The sequence below is a fragment of the Cottoperca gobio genome, chromosome 17, assembly GCF_900634415.1.
Source record: "Cottoperca gobio chromosome 17, fCotGob3.1, whole genome shotgun sequence".
Classification (NCBI taxonomy): domain Eukaryota; kingdom Metazoa; phylum Chordata; class Actinopteri; order Perciformes; family Bovichtidae; genus Cottoperca; species Cottoperca gobio.
The window spans coordinates 5,850,697-5,878,574 of record NC_041371.1 but is presented as its reverse complement, the minus strand read 5'-3'; the positions used below and the strand labels follow the sequence as shown (position 1 = coordinate 5,878,574).

Here is a 27,878-nt window from a genome sequence, read left to right as displayed (position 1 = left end):
AGCTTGTATGTGTTCAAACAACTTCAAGGACTCCGAAAAGCAAGCGGAAATTAGCAAAATAACCAAAATGCAGCTCAGCACACAGCTGGGTTCAGTAAATATGCCGACATGAATTTGTGTGAAATTGTTATCTTAAAAGGGTGATGGCTGGTTTGAAAAGGAGTCTCCTTTAGAGACTGCTTTTATGACTGGAAACCCTGCTTGCGTACCCACTCATTAAAATGTCAGAAGGAATATACCTGTTGCAATAAAAAGTTAGACGTTTGCTTAGTCACTAAACTGTGAGCGATGACTTTTAACTCCCGCATAAGCTCTCACATCCTGCCTGAGTATCATAAAAAACTGTGGAAACAATAACCCTCTGCCTAAATGTCAAAACTTTCCCAATAGCTGACATAACAGGGCAGGTTCTAATTTGATTTAAAAGTTTATTTTTAAGCTGCCATGTTGAGTTTCTGACCACTAGTCGAGCTATGGAGTAATGTTTTGATGAGTAAATCCCGGGTTTTATTTCTATCATGTGCGCACAAACCAGCACCATGTTTACATTTAGAGACTACATGAAACCCCCTTCTCTGAACTGTTTCATCGCACAGCTGGAAAAAGATATAAAATTTGTTTTGGCTGGCATCGACTGTCTCCTATTAGCTTCAGCTGAACTTCAGAAATGAGGACATCAGATTTGGTCCTCCATCTGTTTCATTGGATGCAGGATCCCTTATGGGTCAGTATGGCGTGCAGGGTTGGTTATAGAGACCGAGGGCCCATTTCCCAGTTTGTACGTCCTTGATTCCTTTTCTCGAGGAAGAGACTTGGGGTGGAGAGAGGATTCGAGGCAACGGGGCGATTAACAAAGCAGCACATTCTTTCTTCAGAGCGTCATTTTAAATCGATCAATCGCACATGACGGGAGACACAGCTGCATCAGCTGTCCATTGTTTTCGTTATATCGCTGTGTTTTATGATCTCTGTCAGATGAGCACAATAGTGTGTATGACAATTTGTACATTTACTTTTTAATTCATTTCACAATGTTGCATGATGTTAGCATAAGGTCCTCAAAACCAAAAGAATGAGCTCAGTGACACCAAAGAGAACTTTTATAGTTGTTGTTTATTCATAGAAATCCATATTGATGTACCTTTTTAATGACGCTGAATGTTGCTGTGCTGCATTCACATGTGGGGATTGAACATATTTTTTTGATTTACTGTTTACCACTTCAAACTGTGCCTAATTCCCACACCCTGTCGCTCCTTAAAGATTGATCTTCATTTGCACAGTGAGAATACTCTCAGTTCAAAAACAATTGCTATTGTACAAATGTCACAGTGAGACTGAATTCTCTGCATAAAAGTTTATGTGCATGACACGCAGATTTATGCTTGACCACAACAAACAAGACTAATGAGGAACATCCATGGCTCATAAAAAACAGCGACTGGTTCACAAGTTCAAGCATCTTCAGTAAATAAGCCGTGCGTCTTCACCTGCCAAGTTCTCTGCTCTGTTTTTGTTTTTTTTGCTCTTTTCTCTCATCTTTTTGCAACATATTTCCGGTCTCTTATTTGTTGTTCTAGATTAAAGATCTAAAGTCAGAGACTAAACTGGATTATTTGGAATCCTTAATCCCCCCCCCTCCCCCTCCCCAAGTATGGTAACAGGACATGACTAAGCGATTTTGCGATTTTGCGTTTTTGTTTCTGCCTAGCTGTGTTTGTAAGCCTCCACATTCAGCTTCTGCCAGACCCTCTCCACTATCAGTGTTTTACTGCTGACGGCTGGAGACAGGGCTCAGGGAAACTGTAGGCCCATGAAATACGAGATGCTTGGGGCATGTTTAGATTATCACAGACCCCTCCACTTAACTATCCATAACACTCAGTTAACTGCTGAAAGGAAAGGCATTCATCATACAGCCTTGACAAGAAACATGAAAATAGGATGGCCTCTCTTCATCTATGTCACTCCTCCGGTACACTTGGACGTTGCTGTGAAATCTGGTTTCTTCTTCTGCGACTATACACATCTACCTCTGTACCGCTTTCAAGAAATTGCTACTTTTATCACGCGATTGTGTTCTTGTCATATGTATGTCATTCTATAAGTTTAATAGTATATTTTCTAGGTGTTCATAACACTCAAATCTAGTGTCGTATCACTCAATCTGTCTTTATTTCTGATCATGCTGGCGGCTTAGCTCGAGGGATGGCGACGTCATTCAGTCCACCACTTTGTCTCAACAACTGTTGTATGGATAGCCAAGAATAAAACAGGTATTCATTCGTCCACTGTTGGACAAGTGCCACCATGAGGCTGACATTTGAGTTTTAGTAAAACATCTCAAGAACTATAAACTGCTATGAGATTTGCTACAGACATTCATGTCCCCCTCAGGTTGAATTGTAATAACTTTTCCTTGACTTTTCCTCTTGCGTCATCATTTCCAAATTTGAATCAACTCAAATACCTGCAAAAAAGAAAAAGGACATTGCTGTCAACCTCATCTGTAGCTTTTTGTTTAGTGCTATCAGCAACTAAGATGGTGATTATGGTTAACATACATGCTAACCATTAGCATGTTAGCATTGCAAGTGATCATGCTGATGTTAGCATATAGCTAGCCTAAGTACAGCTTATTAATACAATTGCCAGCATGGCTGTAAACTCTTTTTGTCCTGTTATTCCTTCTTGGTGTTGAAAAGACTCGTACCTTGAGCAGTAGTCTGCATATACTTCAGGGGATTTTTTTCTTTTTTCTTTATCAAAGATAGTGTACAGACTGTGTTGAAGACATCTGTATTGTGTATACTTCAACAGTAAGAGATGACTTTGGATTATAAAACAAGGTGGTGCATTTGAAAGTGAAAGCCTACCTTCCCACGTCCTAGCAAACCCCTACTAGGTGAGGCTGTCTGGGTACCACATGCACTTACAGTATAATAAGCATGCCCGGACAAACATACATTCCACTCGATGGTTATGCGGTCTGCAGTGTCTAGTATGCATCCCTCTCCACCCCCAAGCCACACGCTGCCTTCTCGCTTTATAATTCATAGTAACGAGGAGCCCTTGAGGTTACATTCACTTGTGATCTGGTGGAGAGCGTTTGAGATCAGAAGACTCGGTTGAAACTTTGTTCTTACTGCAGCTGTTTTGGTATATTGCTGAAGTGAGCCATCATTCAGTTAGTGACATGGGTTCAAAGGCCTTCCTGTCATTCAGGTGAAGTAACTTTGAGCACCTACTGTATTTTTTTTTTTTGTGCTCCAGGGTAGCTGACCGACATCTGGTGGAATCAAGTGAAACTCCTCAATAATGAGTTGTTCTAAGGAGTGTCGCGAGGACATGCTGCTGTACATTTAGTTTCCCGGACACTGTGTTGTGTTTCATAAGCGTCACCTATCACAACAAATGTACAGAACATGGAGAGAACATTTTATTCTTAAACTCCTCAACTCAAGCGACTGTAAATCTGCAGAGAGGTGTGTCAGTCTATGGTTTCTGGGAAGCAGCCAGAAGAATTTTATTCAGAAACTTGAAAGCACTCAGACTATAAGCTGCCTTCTAATAGAAAAACACAGCCACTGGGCAACATGTTCAAGACATTTCTGTTTTTATAGCTGCTCTGGGCTGAACCATGCAGGGAGTAGAGACTTATTATAGAATAATTATACAATATCATCTTGGCACACATCAGCAGTAAATGCATCAGTTGTAATCATACGGTTCCCAACTACAAAGAGTCAAGTCAAGTCTTCCTGAAAATTGTAGACTGTCCCAAGAGACAAGAATCTATAAGGAGCCGCTGGACGCCTGTCGGAACATTTGGTCGGCTGTCCGAGTCATGTTTGAAAGGAAAGCTGAAGGCTTTAGTTTCGGTTGTTCAGATTTCCTCTCTGCCAACGCAGGAGGGCTCTTCAAATTAAACCAAACATTTTGGGCCGCAGTCCGAGTAAGTAACATGAACAAGAACTTCTGACATTTTCTGCCAAACAAAACCCAACGACCAAAGCATCTGCCAGAAAACCAATAAGCACAGGCTGCGTTCAAGAACGTTTATTTTTTTGTTTTTTTTACTGCTGAGCAAGCACAAGGTCATCACATCAGGTCATACATAATGGATTCAAATAGTTCAGACAGTCCAAGATTACAAAATTAGACTCATTTCTATCCCACCTAACATTCTTAACAGTGACACCTCTCTGCTCAGATTTCCTTTTTGAATATGATTGAAGTGTGCATACCATTTAGTTGCTCATAGCAAGTGATTATCAAACCTGTTTTATACCAGCAGTCAATTTTCAAGCCATTGATTTTACCGCCTGTGTTTGACTTTAGTTTGACTTTTCTTCAGTTGGATGGTTTGCCATGAACTTCTGCACAGACATTCCCCACATGTTAGCATGCTAACGCACCAACCTACCATGGTGAACACGAACATTTTACCTGTGTGGCGTTACAATGCTGACATTAGCATTTAGCTCAAAGCACCACGTCGACCCTGTGCAGCCTGACAGAGCTGCTCGCATGGCTATATACCCTTTAGCCTAACAGTTGAGCAGTCAATTTTCAACTAATCGGTATCATTCCGTTTGTCTTGATCACATATTTTCCTTACCACCAGTGCTCAGAGAATTTCAGACAGAGCCATCGGCTATAAAAACACAGCTATTACACCAGTTTGCATCCCCATGTGGGAAGGTCAGTGTCAAGAGAACTCAGCAGCTGACACCAAAGTGACCATGAAGATGTCTCCTCTTGTCCAGTTGAGCTGCACAGTGGCAAACAGTAGAAAACATGTGTTTTTACAAAGTTACAACCAGATGTGAATGTGTTTTGAATATACAAACAAGCAACAAGTAAATAAATGTTTCAAAAATGCACGTCCCTAATTAATAAGACCACTAGTCCTACATAACCCCCGGAGTCTAAAACAACTAATCAAAGTCACACTATATTTTAAAAGGATGTCCAGACATCGAGCCATTAATCTGCATTTTGTATAATCCCTATTATTCATTGTCTAAACTATTTATCTGGCAACACCTGCACACTGCTGTACTATTTATTGTTACTTCACTGTACTAACTATATGCTAATATGGTTGCAATTTCTGCCTTGTGATAAAACATGTAAACACCGACTCATTTTCGGAAATGTGGTTTGTGTTTGTGTGACAATGGCTTTCATCTGCACACAAGGAAAACAAAATCAGGGGGGAGGACTCTATGGCTGCCACCTGTGCTTCCATTCTTTATTCCACCCATATTTAACCGTTAATTATGTTCAGACCTCAGAAGCCATGCTGTCCCAAAGAAAAAGAAAAAGAAACTAGGAAACTCCTAGAGTCTGGAAAACATCTAATTTTGGCCATTTAAACTTTTATATTAGCCATCGGCCCGTTCAGACGCTATTCTTCACATTCTTAGGCTTTCAGGAAACCTCTAAAAACAACCAGCTCCACCCCACCACTTAATTTGCAATTAGTGTGTTACATTTAGTTTAATACCTCTTCTGCTGTATATGCTCCATTCCTGCGTCTTATAATCTTAGTTCTTTTTTGGGAAAGTTAGGGCACTTTTCTTTTTCTTTTGATATTTCCCTCTGAATAATTATATAATATTGTAAAAGAAAACGTGTACACGAGTGCTTCTAGGATTGAGGATACTGCACTGTGTCCTGTAATTAGTTTGCAGTGGGATGTAGAGATGCTGCGCTTGATGCTGTTGCACCAGGGGTGGGGGGGGGCGGATCCCGAGACAACTTTCCCGACTGGTGATTTGACGAACGGAGGATTTTCCAGTGTCAGTATCTTCCAGTCTGTTCAGGTTCAGTGTTGCGGAGTTTGTCCAGCCTCCTGACGGTGCGCAACTCAGGGAACCGACTGGTTTGCACTTTTTTCATGAAATCCCTTCAACCATCAGTCTGAGATCTGGGCTTAAAGGGGGAGCGGATCTGAAGGGCCCGGTCTGGCTGTGAGAGAGACAGTGTTACTTCTCACACATGGCGCTCTAGTATAAACACACTTTTTGTGGATTGTGGAAGGGACCGAATTTTTTTTTTAATCCAAAATCGCCTGTTTTCTGTACAGCCGCGGGTGCTAATCATGGAGATGCATAGGTGGACCACCAGGTGGAAAACGAAAAGGTGTCTATGGGATTCAACGCTAATCGCTGTGGTCTCGTTAATTTTAACTCTACAAGCTGCCAGTGTCAGAGCAGGTAAGAAGCTGAACGTTACTCCACGTCACAGTCAATGTGCCAACTCCAGGGCATCCCGGACAGTATCAGCGTCCTATATGCTGGCGACCAGCCCGTAGGTGATAGTGGGTTTAGAAAAGCCAGCGATCGGCCATCAACTTTAATTTACTTGCCAATCGCAGGCTGGGAAAAAGCACCATAACTCAGTTTATAAAGCTTTTCAGATGCTCAGTAGACCTGCCCACCTTATCCAACAGAACAGATTATACTTGTTGGTGTTTTTATTTTATATTTACCTTATCAAGATGACTGAATTATGTTGTGTTTTTTTTTTTGTTGAGCCCATATCATATGACTGCACCTGCATCCAATTGTCCAGTAACTTTTACAGTTGTCACCACAGTGTTTTTGACTTAAAAACGTACCTTCAAATTGAACTAAATATGTTTATTAGTTTTAATGTGTTCAAAAATCACGTTGGTATTGTTTTCCTTTTAATATAAGGTTTTTATTCTTGGCACACACTGATGGAGATGCTGATCTCTCTGAGTAAAGTAAAGTAGGCCAAGTCTGCCATCCAGGTGTGGTCAGCAAGGAGAGGCTGGCAGGGTTCATTTCTTCTTCACACAAATACTCTCGTGGTCTGCATACAAGGTGTGCCTAACAATTACAAGTGGGCAATGGTGGTGCTTATTAGTGTGGGGGGGGGGGGGATATTGTAATTTAAATTCTTCTGTATATTTAGCTCCCCTTCACCACTTGGCAGCACTACTGGAAACCCTGAAAGTTTTAAACATAATGTTTACGCACAACTTTATTTTCAGCCCACATATAGTCGATTAAGTTTTCCCCCAAAATATCAGTAAAGTAAGAGTTTAAGAGGTAAATCCAATTCACAAAAAGTATATAATTATTATACATTTTGGTTTATTTTGTCTCATAAGGTGTCAGTTGCCTTTCTGTCAACGGAGTTTACTGTAACACAGTAAATATATAGGTTCTGTGTTAAATATATAGTTTATATAAGACATTGGGCACAACACTGGACTTGTGGGAGTGAAATTCATATTCTGGCCTGAAGGATCACCATCTTTCCACATTATCTGGGCTCCCACGAAGTCCAAGAAGGGGCGTTGATGGAAAAAAGAAAAAATCTGGAGTATTTTCTTTGCTTTAAAAACACATATGTTGGTCACATTAACTTATTTTATTTTTTCTTTCTATGTGAAGTCTGAGAGACATCCATACTGTACTGGGGCTTTAGCCCGGATACATTTGTGTGTGTGTGTGTGTCTATTTGTGTGCATGTTGCTTTTTAATATTTGTGGTTTTGACATCAGATCAGTAATTATGCAACCTTTCAATTAAATGGCTTCCTGTAACGTGGCCATAATACTGAAAGAAATTAATAAAAAAGTTAATATTTTAATATGCAATAGTCGTGTAATGTGTTGCATACTGTCCCACCCCATATTAAAAAAAATCATTCAGCAGAGGGCAAATTGCAGAGAGTGCCCCCAAAAAATGAAAGATTATAAAAGCAAATACCACAGTGGCATGGCTTGCCCATTGCCCATCTTCCTTCACTCCGACTGATACTTAAACTAACCATAATTGCATGATGTGCAAGCAAACATTTACAGGCTTTCCAATGTACTTTAATTGCTGCCTTTTGCTGCCAACTCTCAGTAGGAGCCAGTGACACAAAAAATCCTCGACAAGACATCCCAAGATGTCTCTGCACGACCGCAGAGACATTAAGTCAGAATGTCACATATTGAAAAGTTAATCACAAGTCTAAACTTAAACATCAAACTGTATGGCTCTGAGGAGCTATGAGATGAAAGGGGAAGGGGGGAGGGGGGGGGGGAGATTTCGACTATACAGCTAAGAAATGGTATTTAAATGTTTGAGGGTCTGCTGGTGAAATTGCTTTTAATGATTTTAACAGGTTTCTCCTGTCACTACATGCTTTACTGCCTAAAGGGAAATCACACTTCTTTGTCATGTCAGTAGCTTGTTAACATGGCAGATAGTATATCACAGTCGCGACAGCAGTCGGCAAGATGTGTCATTAAAAATCAGAGACTGACGATTACCCCTCAGACGAGACTGTAGCTAGTCTGAAGCTGCTTTGGTACCTTGAGCACGAGAGAACTGTCTTCTCTCTCTTGTGGGTTTCATCCGTATCATTAGAATATGGTTTATTCCTATTTAAGTGTGGATGTGTTGAGGGTATAGAATTATGCCTCCTCCAAGACTCAACAGCGTTTAAAAAGCTACGCTTATTCATTTGGGGTCTTTAATGGTTTGGGGATATCGCCTATTTTTCAGGGCTTCTGTGAAGCGATGATTGTGGAAGGAGAGGGGCTGAAGAGTTGTGTGTGTGTGTGTGTGTGTGTGTGTGTGTGTGAGGGTGGGGGGGGGGGGGCAATTCAGCACATCTGGAATATATGAGTCCTTGAGGTATGCAGTAATGCAGAAAGGCATTCTGAAACTCACAAAGAGACCTTTAGTCCAAGCTTTTCTTTCTTTCTTTTTTTCAAGAACCAGTAGCTCTGTACTTGGGACAATATTCAGAAGAGCCACATGACTATTTTCTTTTTTTTTTTACGAGGCATTCGGTGTGAGGTTTTAAACCTGGCATTGGGTATCCCACGTTTGTATTTTTATTCAGTTTGTGCTCAAATCAAAAGTCAGTGTGGTATACCCTGGAGGACAAAACAAACCCTGTGTCTGTTAAAAGGCTCTTTGTGCACTGTCTGTCCTAAAGCATGTGTTAGTCCATCTCTCTCTCAGTTGATCAAAGTTACTGAGGGACTGAATTGAATAGAAAAATGCTTATGCTCTTCAACAATTTACATTTATGAACCGTGGCATCTGGACCCATGTCGGCATACATGACTCCATTCCTTTCCATCACTTTAAAGGGAAGATCTGCATAGCTCCAAATGAGCTAAAACTCGAGACGCGAACCTCCGAGCATGTGCTTGAATCAAGCGAGTTTGATTCGCCACTCAAGCTGTTATTTTTCTGGTCACAGGAGAAGTAGCTACAGGGATAAGGCCTTCTCTCCGTTTAGTCTCATGTATGTTTTAGTTGGGGGGGGGGGGAGTATAGGGAGTGGTGCCAGCACCATAATGGGTTCAGCATGTGGACTTATAGCTCCACCCATCAGATCCCCTCCTGGTCACCAGAAGCGAACAGGAACTGCATAATCAGCACTTCCTGGCTTCACGTGCCACATGACTTACACAAATAGAAAAAGTAAACAGGGGTATATTTTTTTATAATTAAATGCCTTTTGGCTTTTACTATATTGATGATTGATGTTGAAATGTTTAGGCACTATAGGAACAGTATGGTAAAAGTACAGGGATTACATTTTACATGAAAAGAGAGAACAGATGGTTCTTCCATTCATAAGGGGATAAAAGGGTTATACCGCTCTATTCCTTTACATTATGTTCCTTTATTCTCACAACCATCTTTTTTGGTTCATCTTGAGACCACTTTCTTTTGTGTTTCATGCAGTTTTATGGAGTATTATTATCAGGCGGACGAGGAGATTTCCTGCAATGTGAATTTCAACAAAGACTTCTGCTTGATCCCTTTAAATGATTTTTCCCACAATGCTTGGAAGCCGCTATCAAACACATGCATCTCAGAATTTCTTTCAAGGAAGGGAGATTTCACATTAGGCCTGCCCTTCTTTAAAGTCCTTATCCTCCCTACGAGATTGTAAGCTGACCATTCAGACATTGTTTATCATTGCTGGGGCTTTTGAAGAGGACACATCCTGCCTCTGGACTCGCTGAAAAGAAACTTTAGTAATGTGACGTCTGCGCAGGTTTTTTGCTGCTGTGGTTTTTGCAACGATTTGGTTTGTAATGAGTTTGGTTTGGAATGGAAATGTAGCTGTTAGTCATTTCCTTCTCGTCAGTGGACCTCTGTTTTAAATATTCCCTTCTTAGTTGGTTAAAATAGTTTGTAGATCTACATTTTCATCAAGCCAAATCCGTATACTGCAGAACTTAAACTTGAAACATTAAAACAATGCCACAGTAAACACACAGATATCTAAGCTTATAAGATGGCAGTGTTGTTTAGACCGACTGTCAGAGTTCAGCCGTCTGGTCTGAACTGACTGACACTCACACAGGAGTGAGCAGTTGTTGCACGTTGCACCTTTTTCAAGTCTTTGTTTTTTATAGTCAGTATATTAAGCAAACAGCAGAGATGTTATCACATCATACTTGCTCATTTCACTAACTCAGAGGTTTTTGCTGCTACAGTTTACGGTGGCTACTGCTGGCTAATGTTAGCAAACTATAAATAGTTGCTTCTGTTTCTCTACAAGTATATTGTTGCACTAGATTTTCCGCTTTTGCCATTAGTCAAATCACCATCCATCCATCGTCTACCGCTTATCCGGGGTCGGGTCGCGGAGGCAGCAGCTCCAGTAAAGAACCCCAAACTTCCCTTCTCCGGGCCACATGGTCAAATCACCAACAAACAAAAAAACAATTAAAGGACGTGTATCACGATCAATATCAGATTATATAAAAAAAAACTCCCAAATATCTGTTTTAGTTGTCCGATAATAAACATCCACTGTTTTCATGGCGACACATAGCAATGTATGTGTGTATTTTATAATGAATGGGTTGCTTAAATTGACACTGCCAAGTACAGACAAGCAACAACCTACTGTACGAGCATAACTGTCACAGTCACAGAATAAAAAACCAGAATGAAAATGAGTTCAAACCTTGAATTCAACACCCTCCTCTTTGAAAGCAAACACAGCCTCAGGCAGACGTGTTAAATCATGGATGACGTCGTGCTGTACGTCAACAACGCTGGCATTAAAACATACCTTATTAGGCATTCTTAAATCCCCCATAAACAGACTGTAACCGATGAAATGCCTGGTGGAATTGGAGCGATAGGGGTTTAATTAAGGGAAAAACATTTACAGAAGAAAGGCACTGAGTGTAAATAGTTAGACAATTACTGGAGAGAGCGTATATGAGACGGTGTTTATGACCAAACTGCACAGTAGTCTTGACCCCTGAGCACCGGGTCCATTGATAGAAAAGAGTCTAGTAGTGCTAAGACGCTTGTAAAGCCGCCCCCCCCTCCCTCTGCGCTCTCCGTATTCAAAAGACCCAGTGATCAGCAGCAATGAGTTTTTATCATCCCATAGACGCTGTGGGGGTAACAGTGGAGGGGAGGAGGCAGACAATCATGTCTGCTGAATGGTTACCAACACTTTTACTGGTCCTCTGACAAGGCAGCGCATACACCAACAACTGGTCGAACTGACAGATTTGACCAACAAGCGACGGGTGTATTGGGTGTATATGTTGACTTACCATCACAATGCCAGCTCCTATTAGATGTTCTGTTAGCTGCTGAAATATGCTAACAGCGCACTGTAAACTTACATGTACACTAATAATGTGTTATAGTAGATTTAAAGTAAATTAAATGAGTTGAATTTATATTGTTGCAGCGTGTGTGCGTGTCAACTTAATGTTAATTTTCTGCGCACATGATGCCTGTGTTTCCAACAGTCTGAGAATTCACTTCGACATTTAAGAGTGCACTGTGAAACAACATCAATATATACAGCTGCACTTGAATGCAGCATCGAGCGGTAAAACGGTTTTCATATATACCTTCTGAAAGTGTACATACGGTACGTGCGTACAGAAATACAAGGAACAAAACCCCAACATTTTTTTTTTTTGTTCATGTGGGAACAGAGCTATTTGAGTGTCCCACCCAAATAGGGAACACTGACTCAGCACTTTAATAGCTTATTGCTACACAAGTGAAAATGAAATGAAATGTTTGCTGCCCAACTATTATTGGGTAATGTAATCAAATCCATTGTTCCGTCTCCTCAGCTGAACCAGTAGACGTACTGAAGGCTCTCGACTTCCAGAGCTCTCCTGAAGGAGTACGGAAAACAACAGGCTTCTGCACGGCCCGGAGAGGATCCAAACCCGACGTCGCTTACAGAGTGGGAAAAAAGGCTCAGATCAGTGCTCCAACCACACAGCTCTTCCCAGGTAAACTTACATCGGTTGCTCTGGACGGAAACAATATTTAGTTTAGATGTAAGTAAACTGCACACAGCATTCGCCATCTAGGAAGATATGAAAAGAGGTTAAATGTGTGAGTGCAGCTCAGGAGATAGTTTGCATTACATTGTATTGCTTCTGTCACTTCCTGGAAGTGGATAACTTTGAATATACACTTTTACCTGACGACCAAATGATATTTGAACAAAATGAATGACATTTAAGGATCTCAGAGATGAAGAATGTTACTATATTTTGTGATGTCATGTTTATTTCTTTGCATGAAACCTTCCAGACGCAGCTTTAACACGGCAACACTTACACACTCTCATTGTAAATACAGCTGTGCAACTTTTAAACGGGACTAAACGCCTGCAGCCGTGTTAGCGGATCTGTGAGGCTCTACTTATGCACAGCAGTGCTTTAAGCTAAACGCTAATGATAGCATGCTAACATGCTCACAAAGACAATGCTAATGTTAAGCAGGGTTAATGGTAACCATGTTCACCATCTTACTGCAATGAAACCCATCTCTACAAACACCTGTCTGATAAAATGCAGCGCAGACGTTCAGCAATTATTTTAAAATAAGATTTGTTGAACACATGTGGGTTTCAGTAGACTCCAAGAGCCAATAGGGATGAGCCTCACTCAGCACATAGTGTATGAAATGTCATGTCAACATATGATTCAAGTTAGAAGAGCAACACCAGATTTTAGTTGTTTGGATTTTTTTGGGGGAAAACCCACAATTTATTACTGCGATTCACTGAGAGGAACATTTCTTTTGATGTTTTGGGGACTGATCTTGTCAATAAAGAATCTCCCCTCAAATTTGATTGCTGGCAGACTCCAGTGTGCTGTGTTTGGCTAATGTAGGGAAATCTTGCAGGGATTTCATGCCGAGTGTGTATTGCCTGACTCAACGTCTGCCGCCCGGCTGTTTGTGTGAAATAAAACCATATTTATTTTATTTGTAAGAAGTCCACTCAGAGAGAAAAAAATGAAAAAAGCCATTCAACTGTGTAACCATTTGGTCTGCTACTTTCTTACACTCATCGCTACTCATAAAATAATCTGAAGATGTAACAATGAATCGTAGGGGACAAGGCTTCTGTCGTTACTGATGGTTGTAGCTTTGTCAATTTCCAATCCTGCCAGTTGCCTTTTTCCAGCTGAAATTTGAAACATGCTGCATTGAAGCATGCAATGCAATGGGTTATAATATAAAATAATAAAGTTCATATCCATTGGAGGCCTTTGAATGTTTTATTACTGGGGCAACGTGTAGAAAGAGCCTCCAATTGCTGTGTGTAGGATTTTACTAGTTGAATAAACTGTCCCAGTCTGTGCAGTATGTGCTGGTTTTTTCCAGTTTGGATTGATGTCAAAAAAAAAAAAAGTTCTAAATAGTGTGAGGTAGTCGGACTACACTTCTGTGATTTTTGGCGTAAACTGCCGGCACACCTTCCACTTTCAGTAACGGAAATTTGAAGACTATAATGAAGCTTGAGGGGTAAGGTTTCAGAATAATTGGACATTTATTTGATCAGGATTAGTTGTTTTGTCATTGAACCCGGCTATTATGGTTTTAAAAAATATGACATTTGTTTGAGTGTTTACTGCCCTTGTAAAATAATTGTGGCTACATCACCACTATTGAGTCCTTTCAGTGGATGCCAAGGTCTCTTTTAGCCTCCTTAATAAACACAGCTCCATGTCCACTTGTCTAGACATTGGGAGTGAAAGTTAGAGTGCTAATAAACTTGCCATTATTCAATTTAGTCATTACAAAACAATTGCCTTTGTGATGCCATCAGTAAAAGATCTATTAGTAAATGACAGCACATAAGGTAAATGGAGCCTGTATTCCCTTTTCTAGCTTCATAAACACTGTACTGTAAGAGAGTGGTATCAATCTTCTCATCTGATCTCGGCAGGAATGTGCTTCTTACCCTTCAATGTGGAACTTTTCCTTTTCAGTTAAAGAAGGAAGGTATGTAGGCTGTAAACCTTCTCTGCAACATCCACAGAAATGAAGTAAACACTCTTGACCCGACATCCCCACAAGAGCTATTTAATTAGATTTCATTTAAAATGCTGCGGTTACACTGAGATGTTCCCATATGTGTAATTGTATGAATCTGAAGCAGAGCGATGCCGTAAAAACTAAAAAGACAAAAAATGTGCAGTTGCCCAGATTTTGTAACCTTTTAGTATTTGTTGGTCTTCACTAACACTACTGACCTACATGCATGTTGATTGTTCAACCCTTCAGGAGGAGTTTTCCCCGAAGATTTCTCCATTCTGTTTACCATCAAGCCCAAGGCTGGCCTCCAGTCCTTCTTGCTGTCCGTGTACAACCAGCAAGGCATCCAGCAGCTCGGCGTGGAGGTGGGCCGTGCCCCCGTCTTCCTGTACGAGGACCAGCATGGCAAGCCTGCCCCGGAGGAGTACCCCCTGTTCCGCTCCATCAACCTGGCTGACGGCAAGTAAGTGACTGACTGCTTCTCGAGAGAGAGAGCTTGAACATGCCGGGTCAGATATGGGTGGTAGATTTCTATGTCCCCTGGATGTTTGCTTGTGTGTGTTCCATGTTGAATATAAAATATAAAGTCTTGTGTGACGCAAAGCAGCACATTTTGATGCCCATCTTGAGCACTTTATAGGTAATATTTTATGCTAAACAAAACCAATCTGTTAGACATATTTTCTCAAGCACTCATCAACATAGTTAACTCTCCTAGCCTTCTAAAGAGCTCTGAGGATTTATTATCATCTTATGTTTGTTCAGTCGTTAATACCATATGGAACGAGTCAGACAGTAATGGCACATAAATTGATGGCAGCAATTAGATGACAGGCTTTTCTTTTCCGGATTATTTACTGCCATTGTATACTGATATGCAGTAATGGGAAGGATCTTCATAAATTGCATAGCTGCCCAGTGACGCTGATGCAATCATCATTTTGCACAAATGCTAACAGAAATGATGCGTGGCTGTTCGTCTGCAATCGATTTATGTAGGGAAAAAACACTTTATTAACAGTTTTGCTATACGTGTAGCTTGCAGTAGTGTGCAGTTTATACATTTTCGCCCTTTCCAGATTTATACTAACAAAGCTGCCTCTGTAATTATGAACAAACCCAACTTAGCACAAAGTCTGGACGTAAAGGGAAACAGCTATCATGGCTCTGCAATGAACAACAGTCTCTTTAACAAGACTCCAAATTGTTAGTTGTTAATTAGTGAGTTTTTGAGGTCAGCTATTCTCAGCTGCTTCCAGTTTAAACATTAGGCTAAGCTAGGCTAATCAGCTGCAGTTGATATTTAGTAGCTGTCTGTAGCTTTATGTTTAGCGTACGTCTATAACAGTGGTATTACTCTTTTTGTTTAACTCTCGCACAAACACTTTCCCACAATGTCACTATTCCAGAAAGGATAGGAAGTGCCAGAGCATTCTGTTTGTATTTCTGACCTCCTGCTTTGCTCCCCTGCTGCTCAGATGGCATCGTGTAGCTATCAGCGTGGAGAAGAAGAGTGTCACCATTATTGTGGACTGTAAGAAGAAGTTGACCAGGCCCCTCGGCAGAAGCGACCAGGCCGTCATTAACACAGAAGGCATTACTGTCTTTGGCACCAGAATCCTGGATGACGAAGTCTTTGAGGTAAGGCGGCCATATTGAATCACTATTCACCTGATTAAGCTAGCTGCATTGTGGTGTGAATTGGTTTAAAGGAATGGTTTAACATTTTGCTTTTTATTTTGTCAAGCGTTAGATGAGATGATAGGTGCCACTCTCATTTTTGTGCTTTAAGTATTAAGCTAGAGCCAGGAGGCAATACGTTTGGGTTAGCATTAAAGACTGGTAGCAGGACTAGGCTACCACCAGCGCCCGGCCATGGCCTCCAAGACATTTCCTGTAAAACCACAACTTTAAACATTTTAAATATCTCTTTGTGTACAGATTAAACATTTAGATGCAACGTCACAATGAAAATGTGTTGGCAGGAATATGTTTTAACTTTGAAAAGAGAGTCAAGCCAGTCCAGTCTTTATGCTAACCCAAGCTAATCACCTTCTGGTTCCAGCTCCAAAGCTAATGCACAGATACGAGAGTGGTAACAGTCTTCTCATCTAAATGTTGGCAAGAAAGTGACGAAATGTGCTTCCCAAATATCTTCAGCTGTTCCTTAAATCCCCTCGTCTGTTCTTTTAGTGCGGAGGACTTCAGTACGATTAATTTCAATGACTACATCATTGTTATTGTTATCTTCAATAGTTTGTTCTTGTTTTTTCACAATTCACCTCTGACACTAAAATGTGTGGTTAAGAGTCTGCTTCAAGATGTCTCCATCATCTGTTTCACAAATATAATGCCGACATTCACCACTAGATTGAAGCGATTATGTTTTGAGGGAGATCGGAAAGCTTCACTAGATGCCAACGATTTCTCCGTTCTGGTTAAGCACGGCTGCTTGGATATAATTGAAACCATATTGTGAATCAATGGATCTCATTTACCATTGTGAAAATGGACAATTTTAGTGTCTAATACCTTTAACTCCAAACACTTTAAGGCCAGACATTTTATTTGTCTTTCATTAACTTGTGCGTGAAGTAAATGGTCAATGTTATTGGCTAGAACAACAATATCGGCTCGTGTACTTGGAAAGTATCTGTGGAAAGGCTCCTTACACAGTGTGTTGTGCTTTTCTTGACTTCTTGACTTGATTCAGTTGTATTTTAGATAGTGTGTAATTTGAGATATTTCATATTATTACCTCAATAAGTGTGACTTTCAGAGCTCAGAATAAGTGTATGGTTACTGAGGGTGGTGATTATGAAATGGAGGTCCTAGCTACCAGGTTCAGCACAGGTAGCGGAGTGGAAAATGTGAGCTCAATGCTAGCTTCGAAGACAATGGCCTCTCTTTGATGTATGCATGAGGAATGCCTGCTAAGTAGAACAGCCTGCAAAGTGTTTGCCTCCAGGTCAGAGATGACGTTCCACAGAGGAGCAACTTGAAAATGGGATCCCACCCTTCTTCAGTGATAGGTTTTTGGCAAGCAGATCACATTGCTAGAAATAGATGTTAAACATATTGACACGTCTGCCTAAGAAGGGTCAATACAATTTACAGATTTTTGTTGTTGTTGTAAAGTACAATAGGCACAACCATGAGTAAATTAGTTTTATAACTTTAACAACCGTAAGAGTGAAAGCCACAGAGATTAGAGTTGGGATTGTAATAAGGTAATTGAGTTGAGGGGGGAGGATAAAAGTAGCCTTGCACTTTCACCAAGCCTTTTCTATTTTAATGCAGATTTAAGACCAGCCATTAGGCTTTTAGTGAGTGCTCTTTGTTTTGAACATATATTACACTAAGTGGATGAGAATTACAGAGTAATTTGTTTTATTTACTTTTTAAAAACCTGGAGAAGAGAAAATGATTCCTTTTGTTCCACGGGTTGAGTTTTTTAAAGGTGCTTTTTATTAGTGTATCACACAATAGCAATGTTGTGGTGGCCCAGCTAGAAACGCAGCCATATCTTAAACTGTAATTATTTCCACTTCAAGTGCGATAACTCCAGATTTGTTGATTGTAAGCTGGCTACCTTTAGACACTAACTGACCACAAGGGTCTGGGTTATTTACTATATATTCCCGTAGATGAAAAGAAGTTTGTAAAGTAGATGTAAACCATGTGTTTGAGTCGAAGTTGTTGTTTATGGAATTATACTTTGGCATGCATTCTACAGCTGTTATAGGTATACTACAATCAGTAGACCTTGGAGGCTATGGGAAGTTTTAGAACACTGTGGCTGCAAAGTCTACTGTCGATACCCACAATGTGAAAATGTGAGCAATTAGTTCTTCCAAATTCTAAGAAATACAAGCCAAATTATGGTTTATTATGGAGCCAGGATATTTGTCTTTTTGCTAAAGTGGCATAGAGTGGACATGAGAGTGGTATCGATCGTTTCATCTATTTCTCAGCAAAAAAAAAGCAATGAACCTATTACCACAAATGTCAAAGTTATTTCTTTACAATTAAATGTAGCATTAATGTATTTCTAGTACCCAGAGGACGTGTTCCGATGATTGAGTGGATCTCTGACCTTCGTCAAAATGTTCAAAACTTTGATGCCAACATATCTTAAATATCCATAACATGCCCAAAGGATAAATCCTAATGTGTTTGAAGATCCTCTGACACGTTCTTATGGATACCACTGTAGCTTTAGGCAAAGATTCCTTAAAACATAACCTTACCTAACTCTGACCATCTCCAACCCTAATTAAAACATTCAAGTTATTCAAATCGTGACTGTTTAGCATACCGAGTCCCAAGCTTCCCAACTTTGGAGCCATTCTGCAGTTTAATTACTGAGCTTGGCTGTGAGCTTTCTCACTAAAACTGCTTTGGGCTGTGAGCACATGGCTACCTTACTGCAGTAGATTGCATAAGCAGGTGTCAAAGTTGGAAGCACCGGGGAGAGTGAAGGCTGGGGGAAAATATGATCAATGTGCGAGTGTGCTTAGTCTTGGCTCAGATTGCACAGCTGTTTAAAAGATATGCTCACCGACCAGGCCTCCAAATGACATTTTTCTCCTCCTCTTTCTTCTGCTTTTTCTCCGTTTTTAAATAAAAGCCTCACGATACTACAATCATCTCTCGTTTTTTTTTTTTAGGCAAATCCATTCGTCAGACTTTAAAGGAATCGGGTGGGATTCTTTGTTTGTGCCGTATGTCAGAGTGTGTGTGTTTACGTGTGTGTTGTTTTAGATGTGCATGCATGCATAACAAATGCGAGCATCTGTGAGGAGGCAAAGATAGTTTGTTTATGTGTCTGTCATTACTGCATAGTACATCGTTCCAAAACGCTGTCCCTCAAGCAGGACAGTCTTTGGAAGAGGAATCTAATAAGAGTCTGATGGGCTTTAAGCCTTAAAGTTAATCATTGTTGATGGCTGAATTGGCAGGAAGAGAAACGGTCTGACTGTTTCTCATCTGTCACTTTTCATCCTCCAGTACTCGTCACAAAATGTTTTGCTTTTGGGCTGCGTTATAGGAATATAGTAATTCATTGTGTGAGTGTTGCTGTTATTTGGAAGGTGTTCAGTCACTGATATTTCCAACATGTATTTATATTAATTAACTGAAGTATCTTTGTCAAAGCGTACCTGCAAATGACCTCCTTGTCCCTTTTTGTGCTGCACTCCCAACTGGTCCCAGCACAGCCAGGAAGTAATGCACCCAAGGTGTTTCTTAAAAAAAAAACCTTTGCCGATGGAAAAAGAGACTTGGAGAGAAAAGTGAAGAAAACTTAGGCAGACAGGCAAGCAGATGGTTCAAACAGTTCAACAGCTTTGTGAGCTACTGGCAGACGAAATGTTTTAATATTTGAAGGGTGCAAGACATTTGTATGCCTCCAGTGCTCGAAAAGAAACTGTATCCGTGTGCTGACCACGAAGGCTGCATCTGATAAAACATTGGGAGGAATCAGGAGTGTTATACATTTTTTCCTCTTCTCTGCTTCTTGGTTAAACGTGTGCTTGTACAGTTTTGAAATACCATCTGTCTATTTGTTCTTTCAAGATGTGCTCCCCTTCCCAGAGTTTGGAAAAACAGGCTTTTTAGATGATAAAATGAAGGAAATACAGAAGTAAATTATGGTTAGAAAAGATGCAAATATGCACAAAAGGAGAAACATCTGCAAAAGACTGTTGATTTGAACAGCTGTATTTTGCCTGGCCTCTGAGCTGGCCACACATGGCTCGTGATGCTTCAGTGTGACAGCTTGCAGTGACACCCATAAAGGTTTTGCTTGAACTACTTCGAGAGAAAATAGTTCCAGTGAAAAGTTTTTACAGAAAGGTCTGTGGATTATCCTGAGTTGGGGAATTATTTCTGGAAAAGCAAGATGTAAATATACACCTGTAATGTCACCTTCAATCTCAAATCCTTCGTTCATGTTGAGAGCCATTACAGATTCCCTTTGCACCCAGATACAATCCTGGTGGTGTAATGATGCTGTCTCTTAAATAGTAGAAAGTCTGTAAAGTAAACATTGAATTTGTTATCACAGCACCTTGTTTTTTTTCGCAGCTTCTGCCTGGATGCGTTTGTGTTTTACTGGGTCAGACTGCAGATGCTTTGGGCATATTTCCAAGCATGTACTCCAGGTGCATTAATATTCCCCAGCTGTTCCCTGCAGGCAAAGTGACCTGCTGCACCTGGCCACAGACAGCAAGCTCTCAACCACCTAATTACACACGTACATGTTGTTCTAAAGGCATTAGTGGGAACTATGTATCGTTTTCTCTGGAAAAATAGTCACGGTATCATTTCCCAGAGCCCAAGATGGATGTCTTTTAATCTATTGTTTTGTACAATCAACAATTCAAAACCCAAAAATATTCAATGTACAGTAATATAAAAGAGAACAAAAAATATCTTATCGTCTCATTTTGCCACGTCAAAGTGTAAGCAGTTGTATTCGCAGATTGTCCTGTCCTGTTCGCTTTAGCTACAAGCACAGATAGAGGATATTCAGGGGACTGCAGATTTGTCCCCAAGATTTAGGATTGCTGCATTTTTTAAGCCTCTCAGGCAGCACTTTGTTTGTACTGCTTTAAGATGTACATGGTTGAAAGAACGTGCGTTAAAACGACGGTTAAAGTAGGAGCATGTAGGCTTTTAGAACGCAATTTGGGAAAATGGTCTGCCTGTCAGGCCTAATCCAGGGCAAAATGTCTCCAGGTTTGGAGGTTGGTATCCCTCCAGATATGGACAATCAAGTATGGTCTCAATTTTGTGGGATCAAAAACAAACCATGTTTTAGTTTATGCCTTCATATTAGTCCAAGAAATGTAAGATGGGAAACCCCCCAGTGCCTGCTGTCACCGCTGATCCTACCCCAGCAGGAGCTCTCTGCATCTAATCAAAGTCGTGTCTTGATTTTATGTTCATGGATGAGGTAATGTGTGCTCACAATCAGATGTCAACTACTCACTAGCCACTCCTCTATCCCTCTGAGTGGCATTCAGAATCTCATATTTGACATCCTGTAAGGAATACAATGCCAAGGACGGATTTCATGGTCTGCTGAGGGCCTTTCAACACCGCCCACTATTAGGCAATTATACATCTGCCAGGCGTTTTCCTTAAGTGACTTCTGTTCCTAGTGGGTGTGGCCTGTGTGTCGGCAGGGATACTTTTCATAGCCAAGGTCACCTAGCCCAGGGAGGATCCAGCGGTGTCTGTTTGCTGTTTTGCATTTCTTAGCTTAACATCAGATGTGAAACATTTATGCTTGAGGAAAAAAAAAACAGTGGTGTGTTTATTTTCAACACAAAAACAACAACTCAGACTCTGATGGTTTGCCTTCGGCTGAAATGAAGACAGAGGGAGGGATTCCATGCTGATTCAAGTCTCTGTGTCTTTGATCAGTCGGTCTCATCATCTGTCCTTTTTTTTAAACGTCGAATGGTTGTTGTTACAGTGAATGTTAACATGTGTTGAGGGGTGTTGTATTTACACCCACGTGCACATGGTACGCAGACCCATTAATAGATCGATTGTAGTGTAGCCTAGAGACGGGTGATTTATCCCGTCGTGTCCGTGCCAGCTCTGAGCATAGCCAGGGCATTGCTTAGGATCATTCCTGAGATTCAGAGGAGGAACCTCAACAAATGCCAGAGAGATGTGCAAGACACTCCAGACAGTAACATCAACAAAAGTACCAAGATGCAGACAAAGGAGACACGGAGGGGGAATCTCTGACTGGCTTCATGAATGGGCCGAAGTGTGTGTGGTCTCTTGAGAAGACGGATCTTTATCACAGTTTTTTTCTTCTTCTTGTGGAATACATTCTTGCTATGTACCTTTTTTTTGTTTTCTCACTAAATATACATGAAGTAATGACATAGACTGGAGGAAGCAGACTAATACAATGCGTCTTCTGTTTTTAACAAGGAGATATATCATGCAGTGGCTGAATGACCTTCTGCTTGTCATTGTAGTTTAGGTTGTAGTCGGAGGTTCAGAAGGTACAGAGTGAACCTTTTCTTCACTGAGCGTAAGATCAATAAGCACAAATTCTCGTTCGCAGAAACGCCCTTCTCCACACTCACATTCACACCTGGAAGCTGCCCTGAGAAAACACTATTTAATCTGTTGGGCCACAGTTCGCCATTAAATGCCTTGCTCTAGGGAGGCGGGGGAACTGATTTATTCTGCAGACTGGGAATCAAACTGACGACCTTTTGGTCACACATGTTAGCTTGAGGCCACTGCTTCCCACTGTTATTTTAATGAGGGTAATGTCGATGCAGAGGAAGGGAAACAATTTAATTCAATTTACAGTACAACTCTGTTTGCTTTTAGAATTATTTGACGTTCTACTGTTACTCTACTGAAACAAGTGAGTCATTTTATTAATAGTGTCTTCCTAATAAGACCTGAGACACATTTTACTCCCAAGATCCTGTAAAATGGAGACATTCCACCACTAATACCTCACAGACACTGGGGGGATGGTAAGGGATCTCCACACAGGTTACATTGGGACGTATCTGAACAGGTAACAACCGTAGGTGAACTGAAGCTTCCTCAGCTCATGTGCATGAGTCCATGTGTAACATCATACTTGTGTATATTCTCCTGGTTGTTGAAATGTACAGGTCACGTTTGATTGAAGCACGGGGCGGGGGATATCTAATATGTTCCAGGGGTCTAAGCTTCTACAGATGTTGCCTCCTGTAATTTAATGCAATCTGCATGCATGGGCTTCCTCTTTAGGGGCCACCCTCACTGTGGCCTTCTTTCACCTTAGGTTATTTTCCCTATTTATTTGTCCTCTTTGTTACTTACTCCGGGTGGATTTAAAAAAAAAAAAAAGGTCAGCTGAGTTGCCCCTGCGGTTAATGGGTATAGATAACATTCTCCACATCAGTGGCATAGCAGGACCTGGTTTGGAAATTCCTTAGGAGACGATCATGGAAAAAGAGCCTTTAGGTGATGGAAGGGTCGGGAGAAGGGGGATCTTATTTCCTTTTTCCAAAAGCTCATGAAAAACAGACGGCGTCAGATAAGTACAGACCTTGGTTATTTATCTGCTGTGTAAGGGGACTGGCTGAGTGGGGGGGGGGGGGGGGGGGACTGTACAATAGTTTCTTTTTCTTTAAGCGTACAGTCTTCCCCAAAGTCGTGTGTAATTAATAGTCAAGAGACCACTTCCTCTGGCACTGTAAAAGATCTGCCTTGTTGTTTTACCACGTTCTATTGTCACCACATGGTGCAAAGCTGAGGCAATCAAGCGAGGAGGGTTAGGTGCACACTTCCATTTGGTTTCTATTGGTAATCACGACAGTTTAAGTGTTCTCCGGCGTTATTGCGGGTGTCAGGGCTCAGGAAAGTCACGTTCATTTTTTTGTTTTTCCCGCATACAATGTTCCCTGATTGGCAGTTGGAGCACTTCCAAGGCTTGGATGGGCATGTAGAAACCGTATACTACATTCAGAAGTGTAAATCCATTCACTTTTCAGGAATTCAGCAACTATAGTGCCTTTTTCTTGATCCCAATTGCAATGACGAATCATTCCGTATTGGCTGCTACAGCTATTATTTGTGCCTCTGGCTGGCTCCTCTTCAGCAGCAGCTTAGGCTCCTCCGTATTGTAGCATTTGTGGAGCCATTGGCCAAACCACACTGGAAACTAGCTTGAAATAAATAAAGTTGATGGCCATAACGTAAACGTATAGTCGTTTTATGTAAGGATGAAAGAAAACTGACATGGGAATTTACAGTGGGGGAAAAATACATTCCAATTTGTGCCTGTGAAATTTGTTGACAGGGCTTCTGGCTGACATGTTGCTTCTTCTTCTTCTTCTTCTCTTCCAGGGTGACATCCAGCAGCTGCTGATAGTGGCAGACCCCAGAGCAGCCCATGACTACTGTGAACACTACAGCCCCGACTGTGAAACTCCCAACCACCACGACACCCCCCAGGCTCAGCAAGCTGAGGACGAGGTCAGTATCTGGAGGAGGGAATGGGGGGCCAGGCTGGGCGAGATGGATTTAGGAGTAGAGAGTAGAGGGAGGACTAGCGGTCCGGAGGGAGGGAGGGGAGAAGGAAAAGAGAGTTGGGAGAGAGGAGGAGGAGGAGAGGGTGGGGAGGATGGAGTATCAAAGGAAGGAGGGAAACATATGAGTTTAGGATTTACTGAGGATGATAACAGCAATTTGGAAATAGGACTTTCAAACTTGGGTATTGTATCACGGCAGAAACATTTACAAAAACTTAATATAATGTTTTTGAGAACATGTGATTTTAATTTGACTTTAAAAAGACGGTTGGGATGGTTTAGGGGATGAGAAAAAGTACAAATGTGAGGTTTTCAGGCAGAGAGGGAAGAATTCAGGGTTTGACTGTACGGGATACACCGGTGAAACTCATCAAGTTTCCCTTCCCCTCCCCCCCCCCCCCAAACTTTGAATGTTTTTACTTAATCACTTCTGTAACATAAGCAATATTCAATGACTAATAATAACATTTGCTGTGGTTGAAGCCAGTGCAATCTGCAGTATGATCTTACAACATTTGACATTCCTCCAAGCAAAAGTACATTGACAGACTTGTAAGAGTTTCTACAGTCTCAACAACTCTTATATATGTTTTACTGGTGACAAAATGCTGACAAATCAAAATGCATTGACTTTTAGCTCATCTTCTGATATTCAAATGTTATTGCCACTGGCTCCGCTACATCACTTGTCGCCTTTTTAAGTCAAACCTCTTAATTGAAGTACAGACAGAGCTTTGTGTCAGGGTCTCTTCATCTTCATTTTTTTTTTCCCCAAACCTTTTTTGTCGGCTGACATTTTCCTTCAGTATTTCACTAAATAACTGATGAGCTCACACTGGAAACTTTTCCCTTTTCCCTGCCACGAAGTCTGAGCCCACTTTGGAGTGGCCCCGTGATTTATATCACTAACGAGTTCTGCAGGCTCTGCCCAGACTCCCAGGGAAATTTAAGCTTCTCCTTCCCCAGCTAGACTCCCAGTACCTGGAAAAGTAGACTTCAAGAAAAAAAAAAAAAAAAGGAAATCAGGAGCTGATTCTCTATTTGAAAAATATTGGCTGTACAGTGGGTACCGTGTCCTGGAAAATATTGCTTCATCATCGAGTTACTCTTCAGCTCCAAGACAAGGAGCTTGTCAATTCTAAATAGACAGCAGGGAGCAGTTTAGTTTCAAGAACATTGTAAAGCAGTTATAACAGGAATGTTTTTCCTACATTCCAACTCAGTATTTTTAAAGATTTGATTCCCTCCTGCGCAACTGAAAAACCAAACCTCGACAATTCTTCGTAGCTTACCTTTGACCTTAGCCTCTGTGAAGATGCTGCTTGACCTGAGGCACGCCGCCTTTGCTGTAGTCGGCCACATGTCTGCAACTGGGTTAAAAGAGGAAGAGGGATAGATGAGGAAGGGGGGGGGGGGCTTATTTTTATGAGCCCACTTCAGTATTTACGCCTTTCATCCAAGCCTGTGGTGAAGGCCTTCAGCTCAGCCAAGCACTTCAACACCATAAATCCTTCTTCCATTCTCCATCTTTCTCTATCTTTCCCCCTGAACCTCTCCTGCTTTCCTCTCAGTCAGTCTCGTTGGTCTGGCCAACTCTTGTGTGACCTCTCTCTCTCTCTCTCTGGGCCACTGAACGGAGGCCAGGCCAACTTTGCAGCAGGCCGTGGATCTTGTATTATTTTTATGAGCTCAGCAGTCGTCCGGGGACTAATATTTATCCCTACGCTGATAGAGCGACGCATATCAGGGGTCGCTCTGTTAACTTAATCTACCTCCATTTCTTTCTCTTTTTTTATTTTACACTTACTGGCTCCTTAGCGTCTGACTGAATAATACAGTAGTTTGTATTCAGAATACAGAATGTGTGAGTGTCCTTCAGAACAACCGCGTGGTCAATGTACAACATATACCATATCTAATGGTACTGTCCAGCGCAGTATAGTAGAACGTCAACATGATCTCAGTCCGAGTCTGCGGGGGAAGGGGAAGTCTCTGCTTTGGAAATCCCAAAAAAAGAAACACGTTTTAACACATGTTGTTTTCACAGAGACTGGATTAACAGTGGTTTTACCCCCCGCTACTGTACTATGTATATTCCCGCTCATTAACCACCATGCGATGAGTCACGACAGTGTTTGTTCTAAATGGCCCATTAATTGAAACCCAGAGGCATTTCTGGCAGATAAAGTCAAGCGGTAAAGGCAGATAAGTTTTCACTGGCGTCACATTAACCGTCAAACGTTCTGTTGGAAGCGAACAAGAAGAATAATTGCTGTTTTCTTGGTTACCGACATGAATGTTTCAATGGGGTCATATGAAGCACGGTCTAATAGGGATGTGATACTTCTTGTATTACATTTGAACATGTTGTGACAAAATGGTTTAAAGGTTTAATGTTTTAAGCTGATGACGAGCTCTTACACGCCGTGCGCAACATGTCTCTGAGACCTTGTGCCGCCTTGTTTACATGATTGCACTAACTCAGTGATTGCCCCGTGTTCCCCTCTTCCTTACAGTACACTAACTATGAATATGAAGACTTCTATGACTATAATAAAGGAGCGGCAACCACTGACCCTCCCCCAACAGAAGGAGCCCAGCCTGAGGTAACAGTTTACTAACACAGTTATCGTGGCTGTCATGCATAACATGCACAAGAATGTGATCTCTTGTTGTCGACACTTTTCAATCTTTAATGCTCTCTCTTAACCTACATTTCAAATATATCATTACTGTTATAGCACTTGTTTTGCTTCCCCAAATGTATAGAGGGTAATCACATCACCCTTATATACACAGATATGTAACGCTGTGTGCTGTTCTTGCCTGATTTCAGGCAAACGTGGGTGGAGACTACTACACGGGTGAGTATGACTACACCACAGTGGACGGGAGTCAGCCTGAAACCCCCACCGAGACCACCGGACAAGGCCAGGTAACTTGTTAAATATGCATTTTTATCAACCTCATTTGGTTTTACAACGTAGAATTATACATGTATAATTATATTATAATCCGATTATGTTGGAAAATTCTCTTTTATCGTCCATCCATCCAGTAACCCTCCAGATTCCTATTTATTTTAATTTAATTTAATTTAAATAAAAACCACCTGGGTATCACAAACAACAAAACATTTATTTTTATGATCGTCTTTGGAGGTTGAAACCCAACAAGGCCTCATGTTGCTCCTTGATGTCCATGAGAAACTGCCTCCATCAAGCGGAGTCTGGATAAAGACCCGAAGCAGGAAAACGTTGTCATTTAATGAACCGCGACCGATGGAAAATCAGCACACACAGGGCGCATCCCCTATGTTTCTGCCATATCCGTAATTTGGCAGATCCTGTCTTAATTCACATAAAACACAACATAATGAGGAACATTTGGGGGTTAAACTAAAACAAAAGGGTTGTACGCTCCGGCGGCCGAATGTCTGCCGATTGCATTGTGATGTACGTTGAGGTGGATAACGCAGCTTCGGCTC

The 27,878-nt window shown here is 41.2% G+C and overlaps 1 protein-coding gene across 1 annotated transcript in view; it reads left to right on the top strand.

The window, feature by feature from the left end:
* Window positions 1–5,920: 5,920 nt before the first annotated feature.
* Window positions 5,921–27,878, top strand: part of LOC115022313 (collagen alpha-1(XI) chain-like) — a 56,763-nt gene continuing 34,805 nt past the window's right edge. Inside the window, exons 1-7 of the mRNA XM_029453281.1 lie at window positions 5,921–6,224; window positions 12,119–12,283; window positions 14,574–14,787; window positions 15,803–15,965; window positions 24,207–24,335; window positions 26,908–26,997; window positions 27,228–27,326. Coding sequence (XP_029309141.1) covers window positions 6,110–6,224; window positions 12,119–12,283; window positions 14,574–14,787; window positions 15,803–15,965; window positions 24,207–24,335; window positions 26,908–26,997; window positions 27,228–27,326 — 975 coding nt within the window. The 5' untranslated portion in view covers window positions 5,921–6,109. The remainder of the gene's footprint in view (window positions 6,225–12,118; window positions 12,284–14,573; window positions 14,788–15,802; window positions 15,966–24,206; window positions 24,336–26,907; window positions 26,998–27,227; window positions 27,327–27,878) is intronic.